This window comes from Coregonus lavaretus (genome assembly GCF_964263955.1).
Source record: "Coregonus lavaretus genome assembly, chromosome: 32".
NCBI lineage: Eukaryota > Metazoa > Chordata > Actinopteri > Salmoniformes > Salmonidae > Coregonus > Coregonus lavaretus.
The window spans coordinates 38,068,759-38,083,152 of NC_140019.1; the positions used below are offsets into that span (position 1 = coordinate 38,068,759).

General features: G+C 43.9%; 1 protein-coding gene across 1 annotated transcript in view; it reads right to left on the reverse strand.

The window, feature by feature from the left end:
- The window catches only part of klhl4 (kelch-like family member 4), a 51,264-nt gene that overhangs the window by 6,165 nt on the left and 30,705 nt on the right, over positions 1 to 14,394 (reverse strand). The window contains exons 5-7 of the mRNA XM_084150468.1: positions 3,002 to 3,214; positions 2,427 to 2,613; positions 1,491 to 1,715 (exon numbers count right to left, since the gene is read on the reverse strand). Coding sequence (XP_084006594.1) covers positions 1,491 to 1,715; positions 2,427 to 2,613; positions 3,002 to 3,214 — 625 coding nt within the window. The remainder of the gene's footprint in view (positions 1 to 1,490; positions 1,716 to 2,426; positions 2,614 to 3,001; positions 3,215 to 14,394) is intronic.

A 14,394-nucleotide genomic window follows, 5' to 3' on the forward strand; every position in this document is an offset into this window, starting at 1 on the left:
CTGACAGAGCTTCAGAGGATCTACAGAGAAGAATGGGAGAAACTCCCCAAATACAGGTGTGCCAAGCTTGTAGCATCATACACAAGAACACTCAAGGCTGTAATCGCTGCCAAAGGTGCTTCAACAAAGTACTGAGTAAAGGGTCTGAATACTTATGTAAATGTGATATTTCCGTTTTTTATTTTTAATACATTTGCAAAAATGTCTATAAACCTGTTTTTGCTTTGTCATTATGGGTTATTGTGGGTAGATTGATTAGAAGAAAAACGTTTCTTATCCATTTCAGATAAGTCTGTAACGTAACAAAATATTGAAAAAGTCAAGGGGTCTGTATACCTTCCGAATGCACTGTATATATTGGCTGGTAATGTTCTGGTTACAACATTATTCTAAATGAACATCGGGTATAAACATTCTACATTCCATACGAATAAAGTTAAACCGAATTAGTCATTTTAAACCAGTTGTTGTCGATTTGACATATGAAAAAGTACTGTCGTTCCTTCTTTTCTGAATGCACACAGCAGGCCGTAGCAGGAAGGGCATGCAGCTCCTCACATCTTCAGAGTAAAACCACAAGCAAAGTATGAGAGCTATCTGCTACAGCCCTGATCATAGGAGACCAGGTAATAGTATTCACTGTAATCTCTGGGGCAAACGTGTTCACCCATATCTCCGAGAAGTAAACCACAAATCTCACAGACGAGCGAGATGAATACTCGACTAGAGCGCCTCAGTTCACAGGCGTAGACCTATTTCAACTGTGAATCAAACCATTCCTGATATGAAACGTATGAGAAAAAGAGAAAAACAACAGAGCAGGTGTACGGTAACCTGCCAAGGTCTTATATAGGAAAGTTGTGCGAGAGAGAGAGAGAGAGAGAGAGAGAGAGAGAGAGAGAGAGAGAGAGAGAGAGAGAGAGAGAGAGACAGAGACAGAGAGAGAGAGAGAGAGAGAGAGAGAGAGAGAGAGAGAGAGAGAGAGAGAGAGAGAGAGAGACAGAGACAGAGAGAGAGAGAGAGAGAGAGAGAGAGAGAGAGAGAGAGAGAGAGGAGAGAGAGAGAGCGAGAGAGAGAGAGAGAGAGAGAGAGCGAGAGAGAGAGAGAGGAGAGACAGAGACAGAGAGAGAGAGAGAGAGAGAGAGAGAGAGAGAGAGAGAGAGAGAGAGAGAGAGAGAGAGAGAGAGAGAGAGGAGAGAGAGAGAGAGAGAGAGAGAGAGGAGAGAGAGAGAGAGAGAGAGAGGAGGAGAGAGAGACAGAGAGAGAGAGAGAGAGAGAGAGAGAAGAGAGGAGAGAGAGAGAGAGAGAGAGAGAGAGAGAGAGAGAGAGGGAGACGAGGACAGACTGGTGCAGAGATGAATTGTAGCCCTGGACCACAAAAGCCTGGGCCTCGGGTAGAGAAAGTACAACACTCACATGTTTGCTGTGCTTGTGCTACAAAAGTATAGGTATGAAATGTAATAATATCAACAAAAAAACTGTAATCCCACCGAGTCCGTGTCTGTGTGTAGACATGGGAGGCATGGTGGACCAGACTTTGTTGAATGGGTTGTAGCACTCCACCATGTTGGATGTCTTCAGACCGTCTCGGCCCCCCACCACGTACAGCTTGTTGTCGATCACCGCCACCCCGAACTGCAGCCTCCGGCCGTTCATCAACCCCACCTGGATCCACGTGTTAGTCCGCAGGTCATACTTCTCTATGGTCGTAGATCCTATGGGAACAGACAAGGAGATCTATAGATCCTATACGAACAGAGAAGGATGACGCTGACGACTTCAGGTGACCGTTTTTTGGAGGTTTAGCATTGAATCGTATTCTGTTTCTGATTCCTAGGACCCCCTATACCTATCATAGTGTTTGATTAAACATCTACATTTTCCTATATTTGTGTTTCTCAAAACACACTTAGTCATGTGTTCTGTTGAATGTATATCTAAACTGTATAGGATCCATTTGGTGTCAGATCAATCAGTAGTGTTTGTCCATGGAATGAAAGGGTAACCTCAGTCGCGTGGATTGAGATCCATTACATTAGTATCCTAATAGACCTGACGTCCGTAACAATAACAGCGCGCCGTGGTCGGCGAGATCGACGGTGACATCACACTTTAGCGGGCATCCGTCTTGGTAAATGGGCTCATTGATCAAAAACCTGTGGGCCTTTATTAACAGTAGCAAGCTATTAGACGTAATGGATTTTACTGGGCTTTATGTCTCACACTGGGCAAACTCCATCGAGACTATGGATGCGCCTGAAATGGCACCCTATTCCCTATATCAGGCTCTAGTCAAAAGTAGTGCACTATATAGGGAGTAGGGTGCCATTTGGGACTCGGCACCCTATATAGTGCACTTCTTTTTACCAGAGCCCTATGGGTCTAGTGCACTATGTAGGGAGTAGGGAATGCAGAGTAGGCCTAACCCTTGGTATCGTCCATGCCTCCCACAGCGTAGAGTGCTCCTACAGTAGACTTCCTGGGTTTGGTCCTGGGGCTCTGGAACATGGGCCGACGCTCCGGCAGTAGATGGTACTTCATGGCTTCCATTAGAAGCTTCTGGCATTCCAGGTCGTCTGAAAACATCTTGTTGTTCTCCAGGTCAGCCAGGAGCTAGAATTAAAGGAGAGTTCCGTTCAGTAAATTGCTATTATCCCCTAATGGCAATTTAAGTGTAGCATAAAAACATGTATGAAAATACACAACACATAAAGAAAAACAGACAGAGTGAACTATTACATTGTATAACCTAAATGTATGTATTTCACCCAGGAAGCAGTAACAACATTCAACCAGGAAGCAGTAACAACATTCAACCAGGAAGCAGTAACAACATTCAACCAGGAAGCAGTAACAACATTCAACCAGGAAGCAGTAACAACATTCAACCAGGAAGCAGTAACCAGTAAGGGCCCATTGTCATCTGGTCAAAATTAATGCACTATATAGGGAATAGGGTGCCATTTTTTATGAAGTCATTGATAACCTACTGACTGCCCACCTGTGGGGGCAGTAGAGGCAGGCGGATGTAGGCCAGGAGCAACCCAAGGTCCTGCTGGCGATGCTGAACATCGAACCGCACCCACATCACCAGAGCGTGGAAGATGGTCTCCTCATCGGGTACGTTTATGTCATCACTGGCCAAGAGTTTGACGATCTCAGCCGTAGGAAGCAGGAGAAACTCCTGGTTCTGAATCACCTCTAGGAAGTGCTCCTGAAACAGGGATGAAACAGGCTGGAGGACTTTAGTGGAAAAGGGAAAATACTGCAACCCAACCTTACAGATGAGGGTCACCAAAACCCTGGGCTCGTTTCATCTGGACTTTGGGTTGCAAAATACTTATATCCAATTGTCAGGTGCTGCCTGGATAGAAAACACAATTAATAAATGAAAGAAGACATTACCTATTGCGTGTAGAAGTGAATCATTCATTTGGTAAATAAGTACATTAGGTCGATAAATCGGTTAGGTAGATCTAGTGTAAACGTTTTGCCGGTATGTGGATTAAATGTGTTGTTTACAACAACAAATTAATGATCTATGTACCGAAATCAGGAGTAGAATAACACATAATTGGAAAAAATGATAAAGAAACAGCCTGAGCTGATAGTCTCAAGGAGCTAAATATACAGTCAATACGGGCCAAATGCCTCATTGGTTTCTTGGTTGATGGATTCTTGAAATTTGACTCACATATGCTTCGTTTCGGGACAAACCGGATCACTCAGAGTTCCAATGCGGCAATTGTTTGCTTGCCGAGGATTGTAGGCTTGAGGTGGCTTCCTTGATCACGCTGGTCGCCAGCCTACGTAAGAAACTGGGGAAAACGCAGAGTGGAATGTTGACCTTCTCTACCGCGGTGGCTGGACGGCTTTCGCGCTTGTTGGATGCATCTCCGCCTTGTCGTTTGTCATTATCCGACTGGCCGGTGTTGCCCAGAGCTCCCCCATCTATCTGATAGCGCCGTCGAAGGAGCACAGCAAGAGGAGCATGGCAATCAACCATGGTCACATGTCACGAGCCGTGGAAGCCGAAGACAGCAGACTCCCGCTAAGCAGTCTACACTCCCAACGAGAGGCCCGGACCGGATACAAACAACAAATAGTTTCGCCGTCCTGGAGCCTGATCTTCCTCTAACCTTCGTCGCTGTGTCTGTATCCGCAGTGCCTACTCCTACGATTTCGAAGTCGACGTCGGCAACCTTCCATCCCTGATCTGGATCGAGCGTGGCTTCTCCATCTGTCTGAGGCCTGCACCAGGCGCTGGGAGCAACGGGCTCAAGTCATTCTGCCTCTTGCCCATCCATAAACGGTTCTCCGAATTCTGTGAAGCGTGGGAGTGGGAGGATTTCCTCGTCCTTCTCGCCAGCCGTGATTTTGGGCAGCTCCATGGTAAGTAATGTGATCATTCCTGGTGCAAAAACATCTATCCCGGAGCTTGAGTAAATTACATTACTAAGCTGCTCCCGAATGTACTACGTCAGGACATAGAAATCGATTCTATCGTAGTCCATGTGGGTTTTAATGACATTATGAAGGGCAGCTCTGAACAGTTGAAACTGGATTTTAAAGAGCTGATTGACTCTCTGCTAGACACTAATAAAAGACCCATCATATCTGGCCCTGTGCCCTCTCTGAATCATGGCATCATATCTGGCCCTGTGCCCTCTCTGAATCATGGCATCATATCTGGCCCTGTGCCCTCTCTGAATCATGGCATCATATCTGGCCCTGTGCCCTCTCTGAATCATGGCATCATATCTGGCCCTGTGCCCTCTCTGAATCATGGCATTGAATGCTTTAGAAGGATTCTTTCTCTTCACAACTGGCTGCGTGATTATAGCAGCTCAATGGGTGTAACGTTGTTTGACAATTTCGATACCTTTTGGAAGCAAAACACATTTTATAATAATTTCACAGCATTATCAGGCTGTGTTGAGACAATGACTTATCAATGACCAAAGCCCAGCTCAGTTAATCCCTACCATTGTGACGCTGAGTTGTCATAATGCTTCAGCAAATGTACATTATACAAGTGGCGTTGGAAAACACAATGTAACTAACCTAATTTATGTCCCTCTAACTGCCCTGAATGCCTCTGCTGATCCTACAACTATTTTATGCAGTAATCATGTGCTTATGAACCAGATTTATACTGTTAGCACTGAGTTGGTGTGTCCTAGTAGGAAGTCCACTGTGTGCAGCTCACCCTGCACTAACATAAATAACATGAGCATATCTACTTCTTCTAAGCTTCCTAGTAAAGCAATGAAAACAAGTAAGCATCCCAGAAGAAAAGTGCTCAAAATAGCCCACGTTAACATGTGTAGCTTAAGAAACAAGGTTAATGAAATCAATAATTTGCTAGTAACAGATGAAATTCATATTCTGACAATCTCTGAAACTCACTTGGACAATACCTTTGATGATACAGTGGCAGCAATACAAGGTTATAACATTTACAGAAAAGACAGAAATGCCAATGGTGGAGATGTTGCTGTTTATATTCAGAACCACATTCCTGTGAAGCTTAGAGAGGATATCATGGTAAATACTGTTGAAGTAATATGGCTACAGGTTAATCTGCCTCACCTAAAGCTCATTCTTGTGCTATTGACCACCAAGTGCTAACAGTCAGTATCTGGATAACATTTGTGAAATGCTTGATAATGTATGTGATATCAACAGAGAGGTATATTTTCTGGGTGATTTAAATATTGACTGGCTTTCATCAAGCTGCCCACTCAAGAAAAAGCTTCAAACTGTAACCAGTGCCTGCAACCTGGTTCAGGTTATCAGTCAACCTACCAGGCTAGTTACAAACAGCACAGAAATGAAATCATCCACATGTACAGTGCCTTGCAAAAGTATTCAGCCCCCTTGGCGTTTTTCCTATTTTGTTGCATTACAACCTGTAATTTAAATTGATTTTTATTTGGATTTCATGTAATGGACATACACAAAATAGTCCAAAATTGGTAAAGTGAAATGAAAAAAATAACTTGTTTCAAAGAATTCAAAACGGGTCAGGGACAATGTTGTGGAGAAGTACAGATCAGGGTTGGGTTATAAAGAAATATCTGAAACTTTGAACATCACACGGAGCACCATTAAATCCATTATTAAAAATGGAAAGAATATGGCACCACAACAAACCTGCCAAGAGAGGGCCGCCCACCAAAACCAACGGACCAGGCAAGGAGGGCATTAATCAGAGAGACAACAAAGACACCAAAGATAACCCTGAAGGAGCTGCATAGCTCCACAGCGGAGATTGGAGTATCTGTCCATAGGACCACTTTAAGCCATACACTCCACAGAGCTGGGCTTTATGGAAGAGTGGCCAGAAAGAAGGCATTGCTTATAGAAAAAAATAAGTGTTCGCCAAAAGGCATGTGGGAGACTCCCCTAACATACAGAAGAAGGTACTCTGGTCAGATGAGACTAAAATTGAGCTTTTTGGCCATCAAGGAAAATGTCTGGCATAAACCCAACACCTCTCATCACCCCGAGAACACATTTACATTTACATTTACGTCATTTAGCAGACGCTCTTATCCAGAGCGACTTACAGGAGCAATTAGGGTTAAGTGCCTTGCTCAAGGGCACATTTACGTCATTTAGCAGACGCTCTTATCCAGAGCGACTTACAAATTGGTGCATTCACCCTATAGCCAGTGGGACAACCACTTTCCAATATTTTTTTTATTTTTTTATTTTTTTGGGGGGGGGGGGGGTAGAAGGATTACTTTATCCTATCCCAGGTATTCCTTAAAGAGGTGGGGTTTCAAATGTCTCCGGAAGGTGGTGAGTGACTCCGCTGTCCTGGCGTCGTGAGGGAGCTTGTTCCACCATTGGGGTGCCAGAGCAGCGAACAGTTTTGACTGGGCTGAGCGGGAACTATGCTTCCGCAGAGGAAGGGGAGCCAGCAGGCCAGTGGTGGATGAACGCAATGCCCTCGTTTGGGTGTAGGGACTGATCAGAGCAACACCATCCCCACAGTGAAGCATGGTGGTGGCAGCATCATGCTGTGGGGATGTTTTTCATCGGTAGGGACTGGGAAACTGGTCAGAATTGAAGGAATGATGGATGGCCCTAAATACAGGGAAATTCTTGAGGGAAACCTGTTTCAGTCTTCCAGAGATTTAAGACTGGGACGGAGGTTCACCTTCCAGCAGGACAATGACCCTAAGCATACTACTAAAGCAACACTCGAGGGGTTTAAAGGGAAACATTTAAATGTCTTGGAATGGCCTAGTCAAAGCCCAGACCTCAATCCAGTTGAGAATCTGTGGTATGACTTAAAGATTGCTGTACACCAGCGGAACCCATCCAACTTGAAGGAGCTGGAGCAGTTTTGCCTTAATGAATGGGCAAAAATCTCAGTGGCTAGATGTGCCAAGCTTATAGAGACATACCCCAAGAGACTTGCAGCTGTAATTGCTGCAAAAGATGGCTCTACAAAGTACTGTAGGGTGAATAGTTATGCACGCTCAGGTTTTCTGTTTTTTGTCTTATTTTTTGTTTGTTTCACCCCAAAATATTTTTTGCATCTTCAAAGTGGTAGGCATGTTGTGTAAATCAAATTATACAAACCCCCAACAAATCCATTTTAATTCCAGGTTGTAAGGCAACAAAATAGGAAAGATGCCAAGGGGGGTGAATAGTTTCGCAAGCCACTGTAGTGATCACATACTTACCAATGCTGCAGAAATTTGCTTGAAAGCAGTATCCAGATCCATCGGATGTAGTGATCACAACATAGTAGCCATATCTAACAAAACCAAAGTTCCAAAGGCTGGGCCTAATATAGTGTATAAGAGATCATACAATAAGTTTTGAAGTGATTCCTATGTTGTTGATGTAAATACATTTTGTTGGTCTGTGGTGTGTAATGAGTAGCAAACAGACGCTGCACTAAACACATTTTTGAAAATTGCTCATTCCAGTTACTAATAAGCACGCACAACTTGGATGGAAAATTACGGAGGATAATAGTGGACGATATTGCAACTCCTAATTACCATATTTTCTATTTAAGCCTACTGGAATGTGTGTGCCCTCAGGCCTGGAGCGAAGCAAAAGTCATTCCGCTACCTAAGAATAGTAAAGCCCCCTTTACTGGCTCAAATGGCCGACCAATCAGCCTGTTACCAACCCTTAGTAAACTTCTGGAAAAAATGGTGTTTGACCAAATACAATGCTATTTCACAGTAAACAAATTGCCAACAGACTTTCAGCACGCTTATAGGGAAGGACATTCAACAAGCACAGCACTTACACAAATGACTGATGATTGGCTGAGAGAAATTGATGATAAAACGATTGTGGGGGATGTTTTGTTAGACTTCAGTGCGGCTTTTGACATTATCGATCATAGTCTGCTGCTGGAAAAACATATGTGTTATGGCTTTACACCCCCTGCTATATTGTGGATAATGAGTTACCTGTCTAACAGAACACAGAGGGTGTTCTTTAATGGAAGCCTCTCCAACAAATCCAGGTAGAATCAGGAATTCCCCAGGGCAGCTGTCTAGGCCACTTACTTTTTTCAATCTTTACTAACGACATGCCACTGGCTTTGAGTAAAGCCAGTGTGTCTATGTATGCATATGACTCAACACTATACATGTCAGCTACTACAGCGACTGAAATGACTGCAACACTTAATAAAGAGCTGCAGTTAGTTTCAGAGTGGGTGGCAAGGAATAAATCAGTCGTAAAAATTTCTACAACTTAAAACATTGTAATTGGAAAAATCATTCACTAAACCCTAAACCTCAACTAAATCTTGTCATAAATATTGTGGAAATTTTGCAAGTTGAGGTGACTAAACTGCTTGGAGTAACCCTGGATTGTAAACGGTCATGGTCAAAACATATTGACACAACAGTAGCTAAGATGGGGAGAAGTCTGTCCATAATAAAGTGCTCCTCTACCTTCTTAACAGCACTATCAACAAGGCAGGTCCTACAGGCCCTCGTTTTGTCGAACCTGGACTACTGTTCTGTTGTGTGGTCAGGTGCCACAAAGAGGGACTTAGGAAACAGGGCAAAGAGAGCTAACATTAGTAATATGCATGTCAACCTCTCCTGGCTCAAAGCGGGGGAGAGATTGACTTCATCACTACTTGTATTTGTGAGAGGTATTGACATGTCTTTTTAAACGAATAGCACACAGCTCTGACACCCATGCATACCCCACAAGACATGCCACTAGAGGTCTCTTCACAGTCCCCAAGTCCAGAACAGACTATGGGAGGTGCACAGTACTACATAGAGCCATGACTACATGGAACTCTATTCCACATCAAGTAACTGATGCAAGCAGTAAAATTATATTTAAAAAAACAGATAAAAATACACCTTATGGAACAGCGCGGACTGTGAAGCAACACAAACATAGGCACAGACACATACACACACACTATAACATACGCACTATACACACACGTACACATGGATTTTGTACTGTAGATATGTGGTAGTGGAGTAGGGGCCTGAGGGCACACAGTGTGTTGTGAAAACTGTGAATGTATTGTAATGTTTTTGAAATTGTATAACGTCCTAAATTGTGCTGGACCCCAGGAAGAGTAGTTGCTGCCTTGGATCCATAATAAATACAAATACAAATACAAATAGGAAGGAATCAGTCGATAAATGGAACTTATTTAAACCTAATGAGTAACAAATGTTGACATCAATGCTGCTAACTCTTATCTCCCTCACTAACTTTAAGCATCAGTTGTCAGAGCACCTTACCGATCACTGCACCTGTACACAGCCCTTCTGAAATTAGCCCACTCAACTACCTCATCCCCATATTGTTATTTATTTTGCTCATTTGCACCCCAGTATCTCTATTTGCACATCATCTCTTGCACATCTATCATTCCAGTGTTAATACCAATTGTAATTATTTTGCACAATGGCCTATTTATTGCCTTACCTCCATAACTTGTTACATTTGGACACACTGTATATATATTTTCTGTGGTATTTTTGACTTTATGTTTTGTTTTACCCCATATGTAACTCTGTGTTGTTGTTGTTTTTATCGCACTGCGTTGCTTTATCTTGGCCAGGTCGCAGTTGTAAATGAGAACTTGTTCTCAACTGGCTTACCTGGTTAAATAAAGGTGAAATAAAAAATTTTTAAAAAATAACATGGGCCAACATGACAGCTAAGCCACAGAGGAAGTTGACAGCTAAGCCACCTAGTCAGTTGTACAACTGAATGCATTCAACTGAAATGTGTCTTCCGCATTTTCCACAGATGAATCATGTAACTATTGCCAGATCTCCATGCTAGTAGACAGCACACTGCCAGAAATGTAATTAATAAAATTGTTCTCGTTGCAGAGCAAGTGATTAACTGTGGTCTGAAACTTAGTCAGTATGAGGTAAAATACACAGTAACACATTGGTGCTAGTTTAGAAAGAAAATAGTATATTCAATCTGGAGCTCGCTAATCTTTCTGTAGATTCATCTTCCAGTTGTTGGTCATCATCCCAGGCTATATATTCAGTATATATAAATATATATATATAGTATGGCTTGGTGTGATTACCTCTACTAGCTTCTTCAATGATTCTTTCTGGATAGTACCAGATTATGCTATATAAAATCCCTTTATGCTGCTTTGTAATGTTCAACATACAGGAGATATAAAGGAGTAGAACAAAACCTGTTGTCTAGGAACAAGACCCTGAGCTGGTATTTACAAACGAGTAGGACAAAACCTGTTGTCTAGGAACAAAACCCTGAGCTGGTATTTATAAACGAGTAGGACAAAACCTGTTGTCTAGGAACAAAACCCTGAGCTGGTATTTATAAACGAGTAGGACAAAACCTGTTGTCTAGGAACAAGGCCCTGAGCTGGTATTTATAAAGGAGTAGGACAAAACCTGTTGTCTAGGAACAAGGCCCTGAGCTGGTATTTATAAAGGAGTAGGACAAAACCTGTTGTCTAGGAACAAGGCCCTGAGCTGGTATTTATAAACGAGTAGGACAAAACCTGTTGTCTAGGAACAAAACCCTGAGCTGGTATTTATAAAGGAGTAGGACAAAACCTGTTGTCTAGGAACAAGGCCCTGAGCTGGTATTTATAAACGAGTAGGACAAAACCTGTTGTCTAGGAACAAGGCCCTGAGCTGGTATTTATAAAGGAGTAGGACAAAACCTGTTGTCTAGGAACAAGGCCCTGAGCTGGTATTTATTGCACCAGCAAGAATAAACGTCGACACATTTAACATTGCTTTGATGTGAGAACCTAACAATTACAAAAACCAAGCATGCTATTGATTAATATGCGGACCTGTCATCTTTTCACTCCCTCCTCTCTACATTCTCTTCCTCTGTTTCCGCTGCTAAAGCCACTTTCTACCACTCTAACCCTAGGAAGCTCTTTGCCACCTTCTCCTCCCTGCTGAATCCTCCTCCTCCTTCCCCTCCCTCCTCCCTCTCTGTGGATGACTTCGTCAACCATTTTGAAAAGAAGGTTGACGACATCCGATCCTCATTTACTAAGTCAAATGACACCGCTGGTCCTGCTCACACTGCCCTACCCTACGCTTTGACTTCTTTCTCCCCTCTCTCTCCAGATGAAATCTTGCGACTTGTGACGGCCGGCCGCCCAACAACCTGCCCGCTTGACCCTATCCCCTCCTCTCTTCTCCAGACCATTTCCGGAGACCTTCTCCCTTACCTCACCTCGCTCATCAACTCATCCTTGACCGCTGGCAATGTCCCTTCTGTCTTCAAGAGAGTTGCACCCCTCCTCAAAAAACCTACACTCGATCCCTCCGATGTCAACAACTACAGACCAGTATCACTTTCTTTTCTCTCCAAAACTCTTGAGCGTGCCTTCTCTAGGCAACTCTCCTGCTATCTCTCTCAGAATGACCTTCTTGATCCAAACCAGTCAGGTTTCAAGACTGGTCATTCAACTGAGACTGCTCTTCTCTGTGTCACGGAGACTCTCCGCACTGCAAAAGCTAACTCTCTCTCCTCTGCTCTTATCCTTCTAGACCTATCTGCTGCCTTTGATACTGTGAACCATCAGAACCTCCTCTCCACCCTCTCCGAGCTGGGAATCTCCGGCGCTGCTCACTCTTGGATTGCGTCCTACCTGACCGGTTGCTCCTACCAGGTGGCGTGGCGAGAATCTGTCTCCGCACCACGTGCTCTCACCACTGGTGTCCCCCAGGGCTCAGTTCTAGGCCCTCTCCTATTCTCTCTATACACCAAGTCACTTGGCTCTGTCATATCCTCACATGGTCTATCCTATCATTGCTACGCAGACGACACACAATTAATTTCCTCCTTTCCCCCTTCTGATAACCAGGTGGCGAATCACATCTCTGCATGTCTGGCAGACATATCGGTGTGGATGTCGGATCACCACCTCAAGCTGAACCTCAGCAAGACGGAGCTGCTCTTCCTCCCGGGGAAGGACTTCCCGCTCCATTGTGTCCTCCTCCCAGAGTGCAAAGAACCTTGGCATACCCTGGACAACATCCTGTCGTTCTCCTCTAACATCAAAGCGGTGACCCGATCCTGCAGGTTTATGCTCTACAACATTTGCAGAGTACGACCCTACCTTACACAGAAAGAGGCACAGGTCCTAATCCAGGCACTTGCCATCTCCCGTCTGGATTACTGCAACTCGCTGTTGGCTGGGCTCCCTGCCTGTGCCATTAAACCCCTACAACTTATCCAGAACGCTGCAGCCCGTCTGGTGTTCAACCTTCCCAAGTTCTCTCATGTTACCCCGCTCCTCCGCACACTCCACTGGCTTCCAGTTGAAGCTTGCATCTACTACAAAACCATGGTGCTTGCCTACGGAGCTGTGAGGGGAACGGCACCTCCTTACCTTCAGGGCTCTGATCAGACCCTACACCCAAACAAAGGCACTACGTTCATCCACCACTGGCCTGCTAGCCCCCCTACCTCTATGGAAGCACAGTTCCCGCTCAGCCCAGTCAAAGCTATTCGCTGCTCTGGCACCCCAATGGTGGAACAAGCTCCCCCACGACACCAGGACAGCGGAGTCACTGACCACCTTCCGGAGACACTTGAAACCCTACCTCTTTAAGGAATACCTGGAATAGTATAACAGTAATCCTTCTACACCCCCCCCCCATAAAAAAAGGGGGTGGTTGTCCCACTGGCTATCCTAAGTTGAATGCACCAATTTGTAAGTCGCTCTGGATAAGAGCGTCTGCTAAATGACTTAAACGTAAATGTAATGATCTGTTACAAATTACAGTTGGCTTCACAGAATCTATCATGGGCTTTAGTATCTTAGCAGCGACAAGCCTAATGAAATGAGTCTCCTTCATTGATCTGTTCTGGTAATTCAGAAGGAGAGATCCTACATCATACACACTGTTGTTTGACATTGGTATAGATTCATTATTTGTAATTACCATCAACCCAGAATGCTGACAACAAATGTAATACATTAATTCTGCTAGCTACACTGCAGACTCTTCGATTCACAGACATTTAAAAACAAAGTGTGAGTCCAAAATGGCACCCTATTCACTGTATAGTGCACTACTTTTTGACTAAAACCCTGTGGGCCCTGGTCAAAAGCAGTGTACTATATAGTGAATAGGGTGCCCTTTCAGACGCACCCATTCATTATACAAGAAAACAAACCTGCGGTAAGAAACTGTTTGAAAAACAAGAGCAGTGTGGAAAAGATACGTGTTGATCTATCGAATAAGAAAGAAGGAGTTTTTGATAGAACAATTCAAAATGTGCATGAGATGCTTTGGTTAAGCTTGTTAAATTGAAACAGAAATACTAGCATGAATAAAGGGGCACTAATCTGAACCGTTCGTTTTTTAAAGTAATACTAATTCTGGGAATAGCCTACTGAAATCTAACACGAGGGCTTTAACAACAGGGCCTTGTTCAAAGATAGCAGGGCAAGGTTTACGACACAGCGCGTTTTTAAAGCATTTAGAGGAAGAAACGACACTCACAGAGGAACAGGATGTCACAAAACATAGAACATCCATCCAGCGTAAAACCACCGACAAAAACACCCTCATCAATAAAAGAAGCTGTTGATTCAGAACCCCAGAGGACAGTGGTCCAGGAAGCTCTGTGACTCTCCGCTGTGTACCAAATGGCACCCTATTCTCTATATAGTGCACTATTGGCTCTGGTCAAAATTAGTGCACTATATAGGGAATAGGGTGCCATTTGGGACGCTTCTTCCATGTTCATGATTGGAGGGATTGAACAGGAAGTGGTCGTGCTTAGATAAACCTCACTGTCCTAGACAGGGTTCTATGTAAAAAGAGCCTAGCAGATAGAACAGCTATCTCCATGAGTTGTTTACTCCTGCAGCCGGGGATAGACATTATCTAGCAAATATGT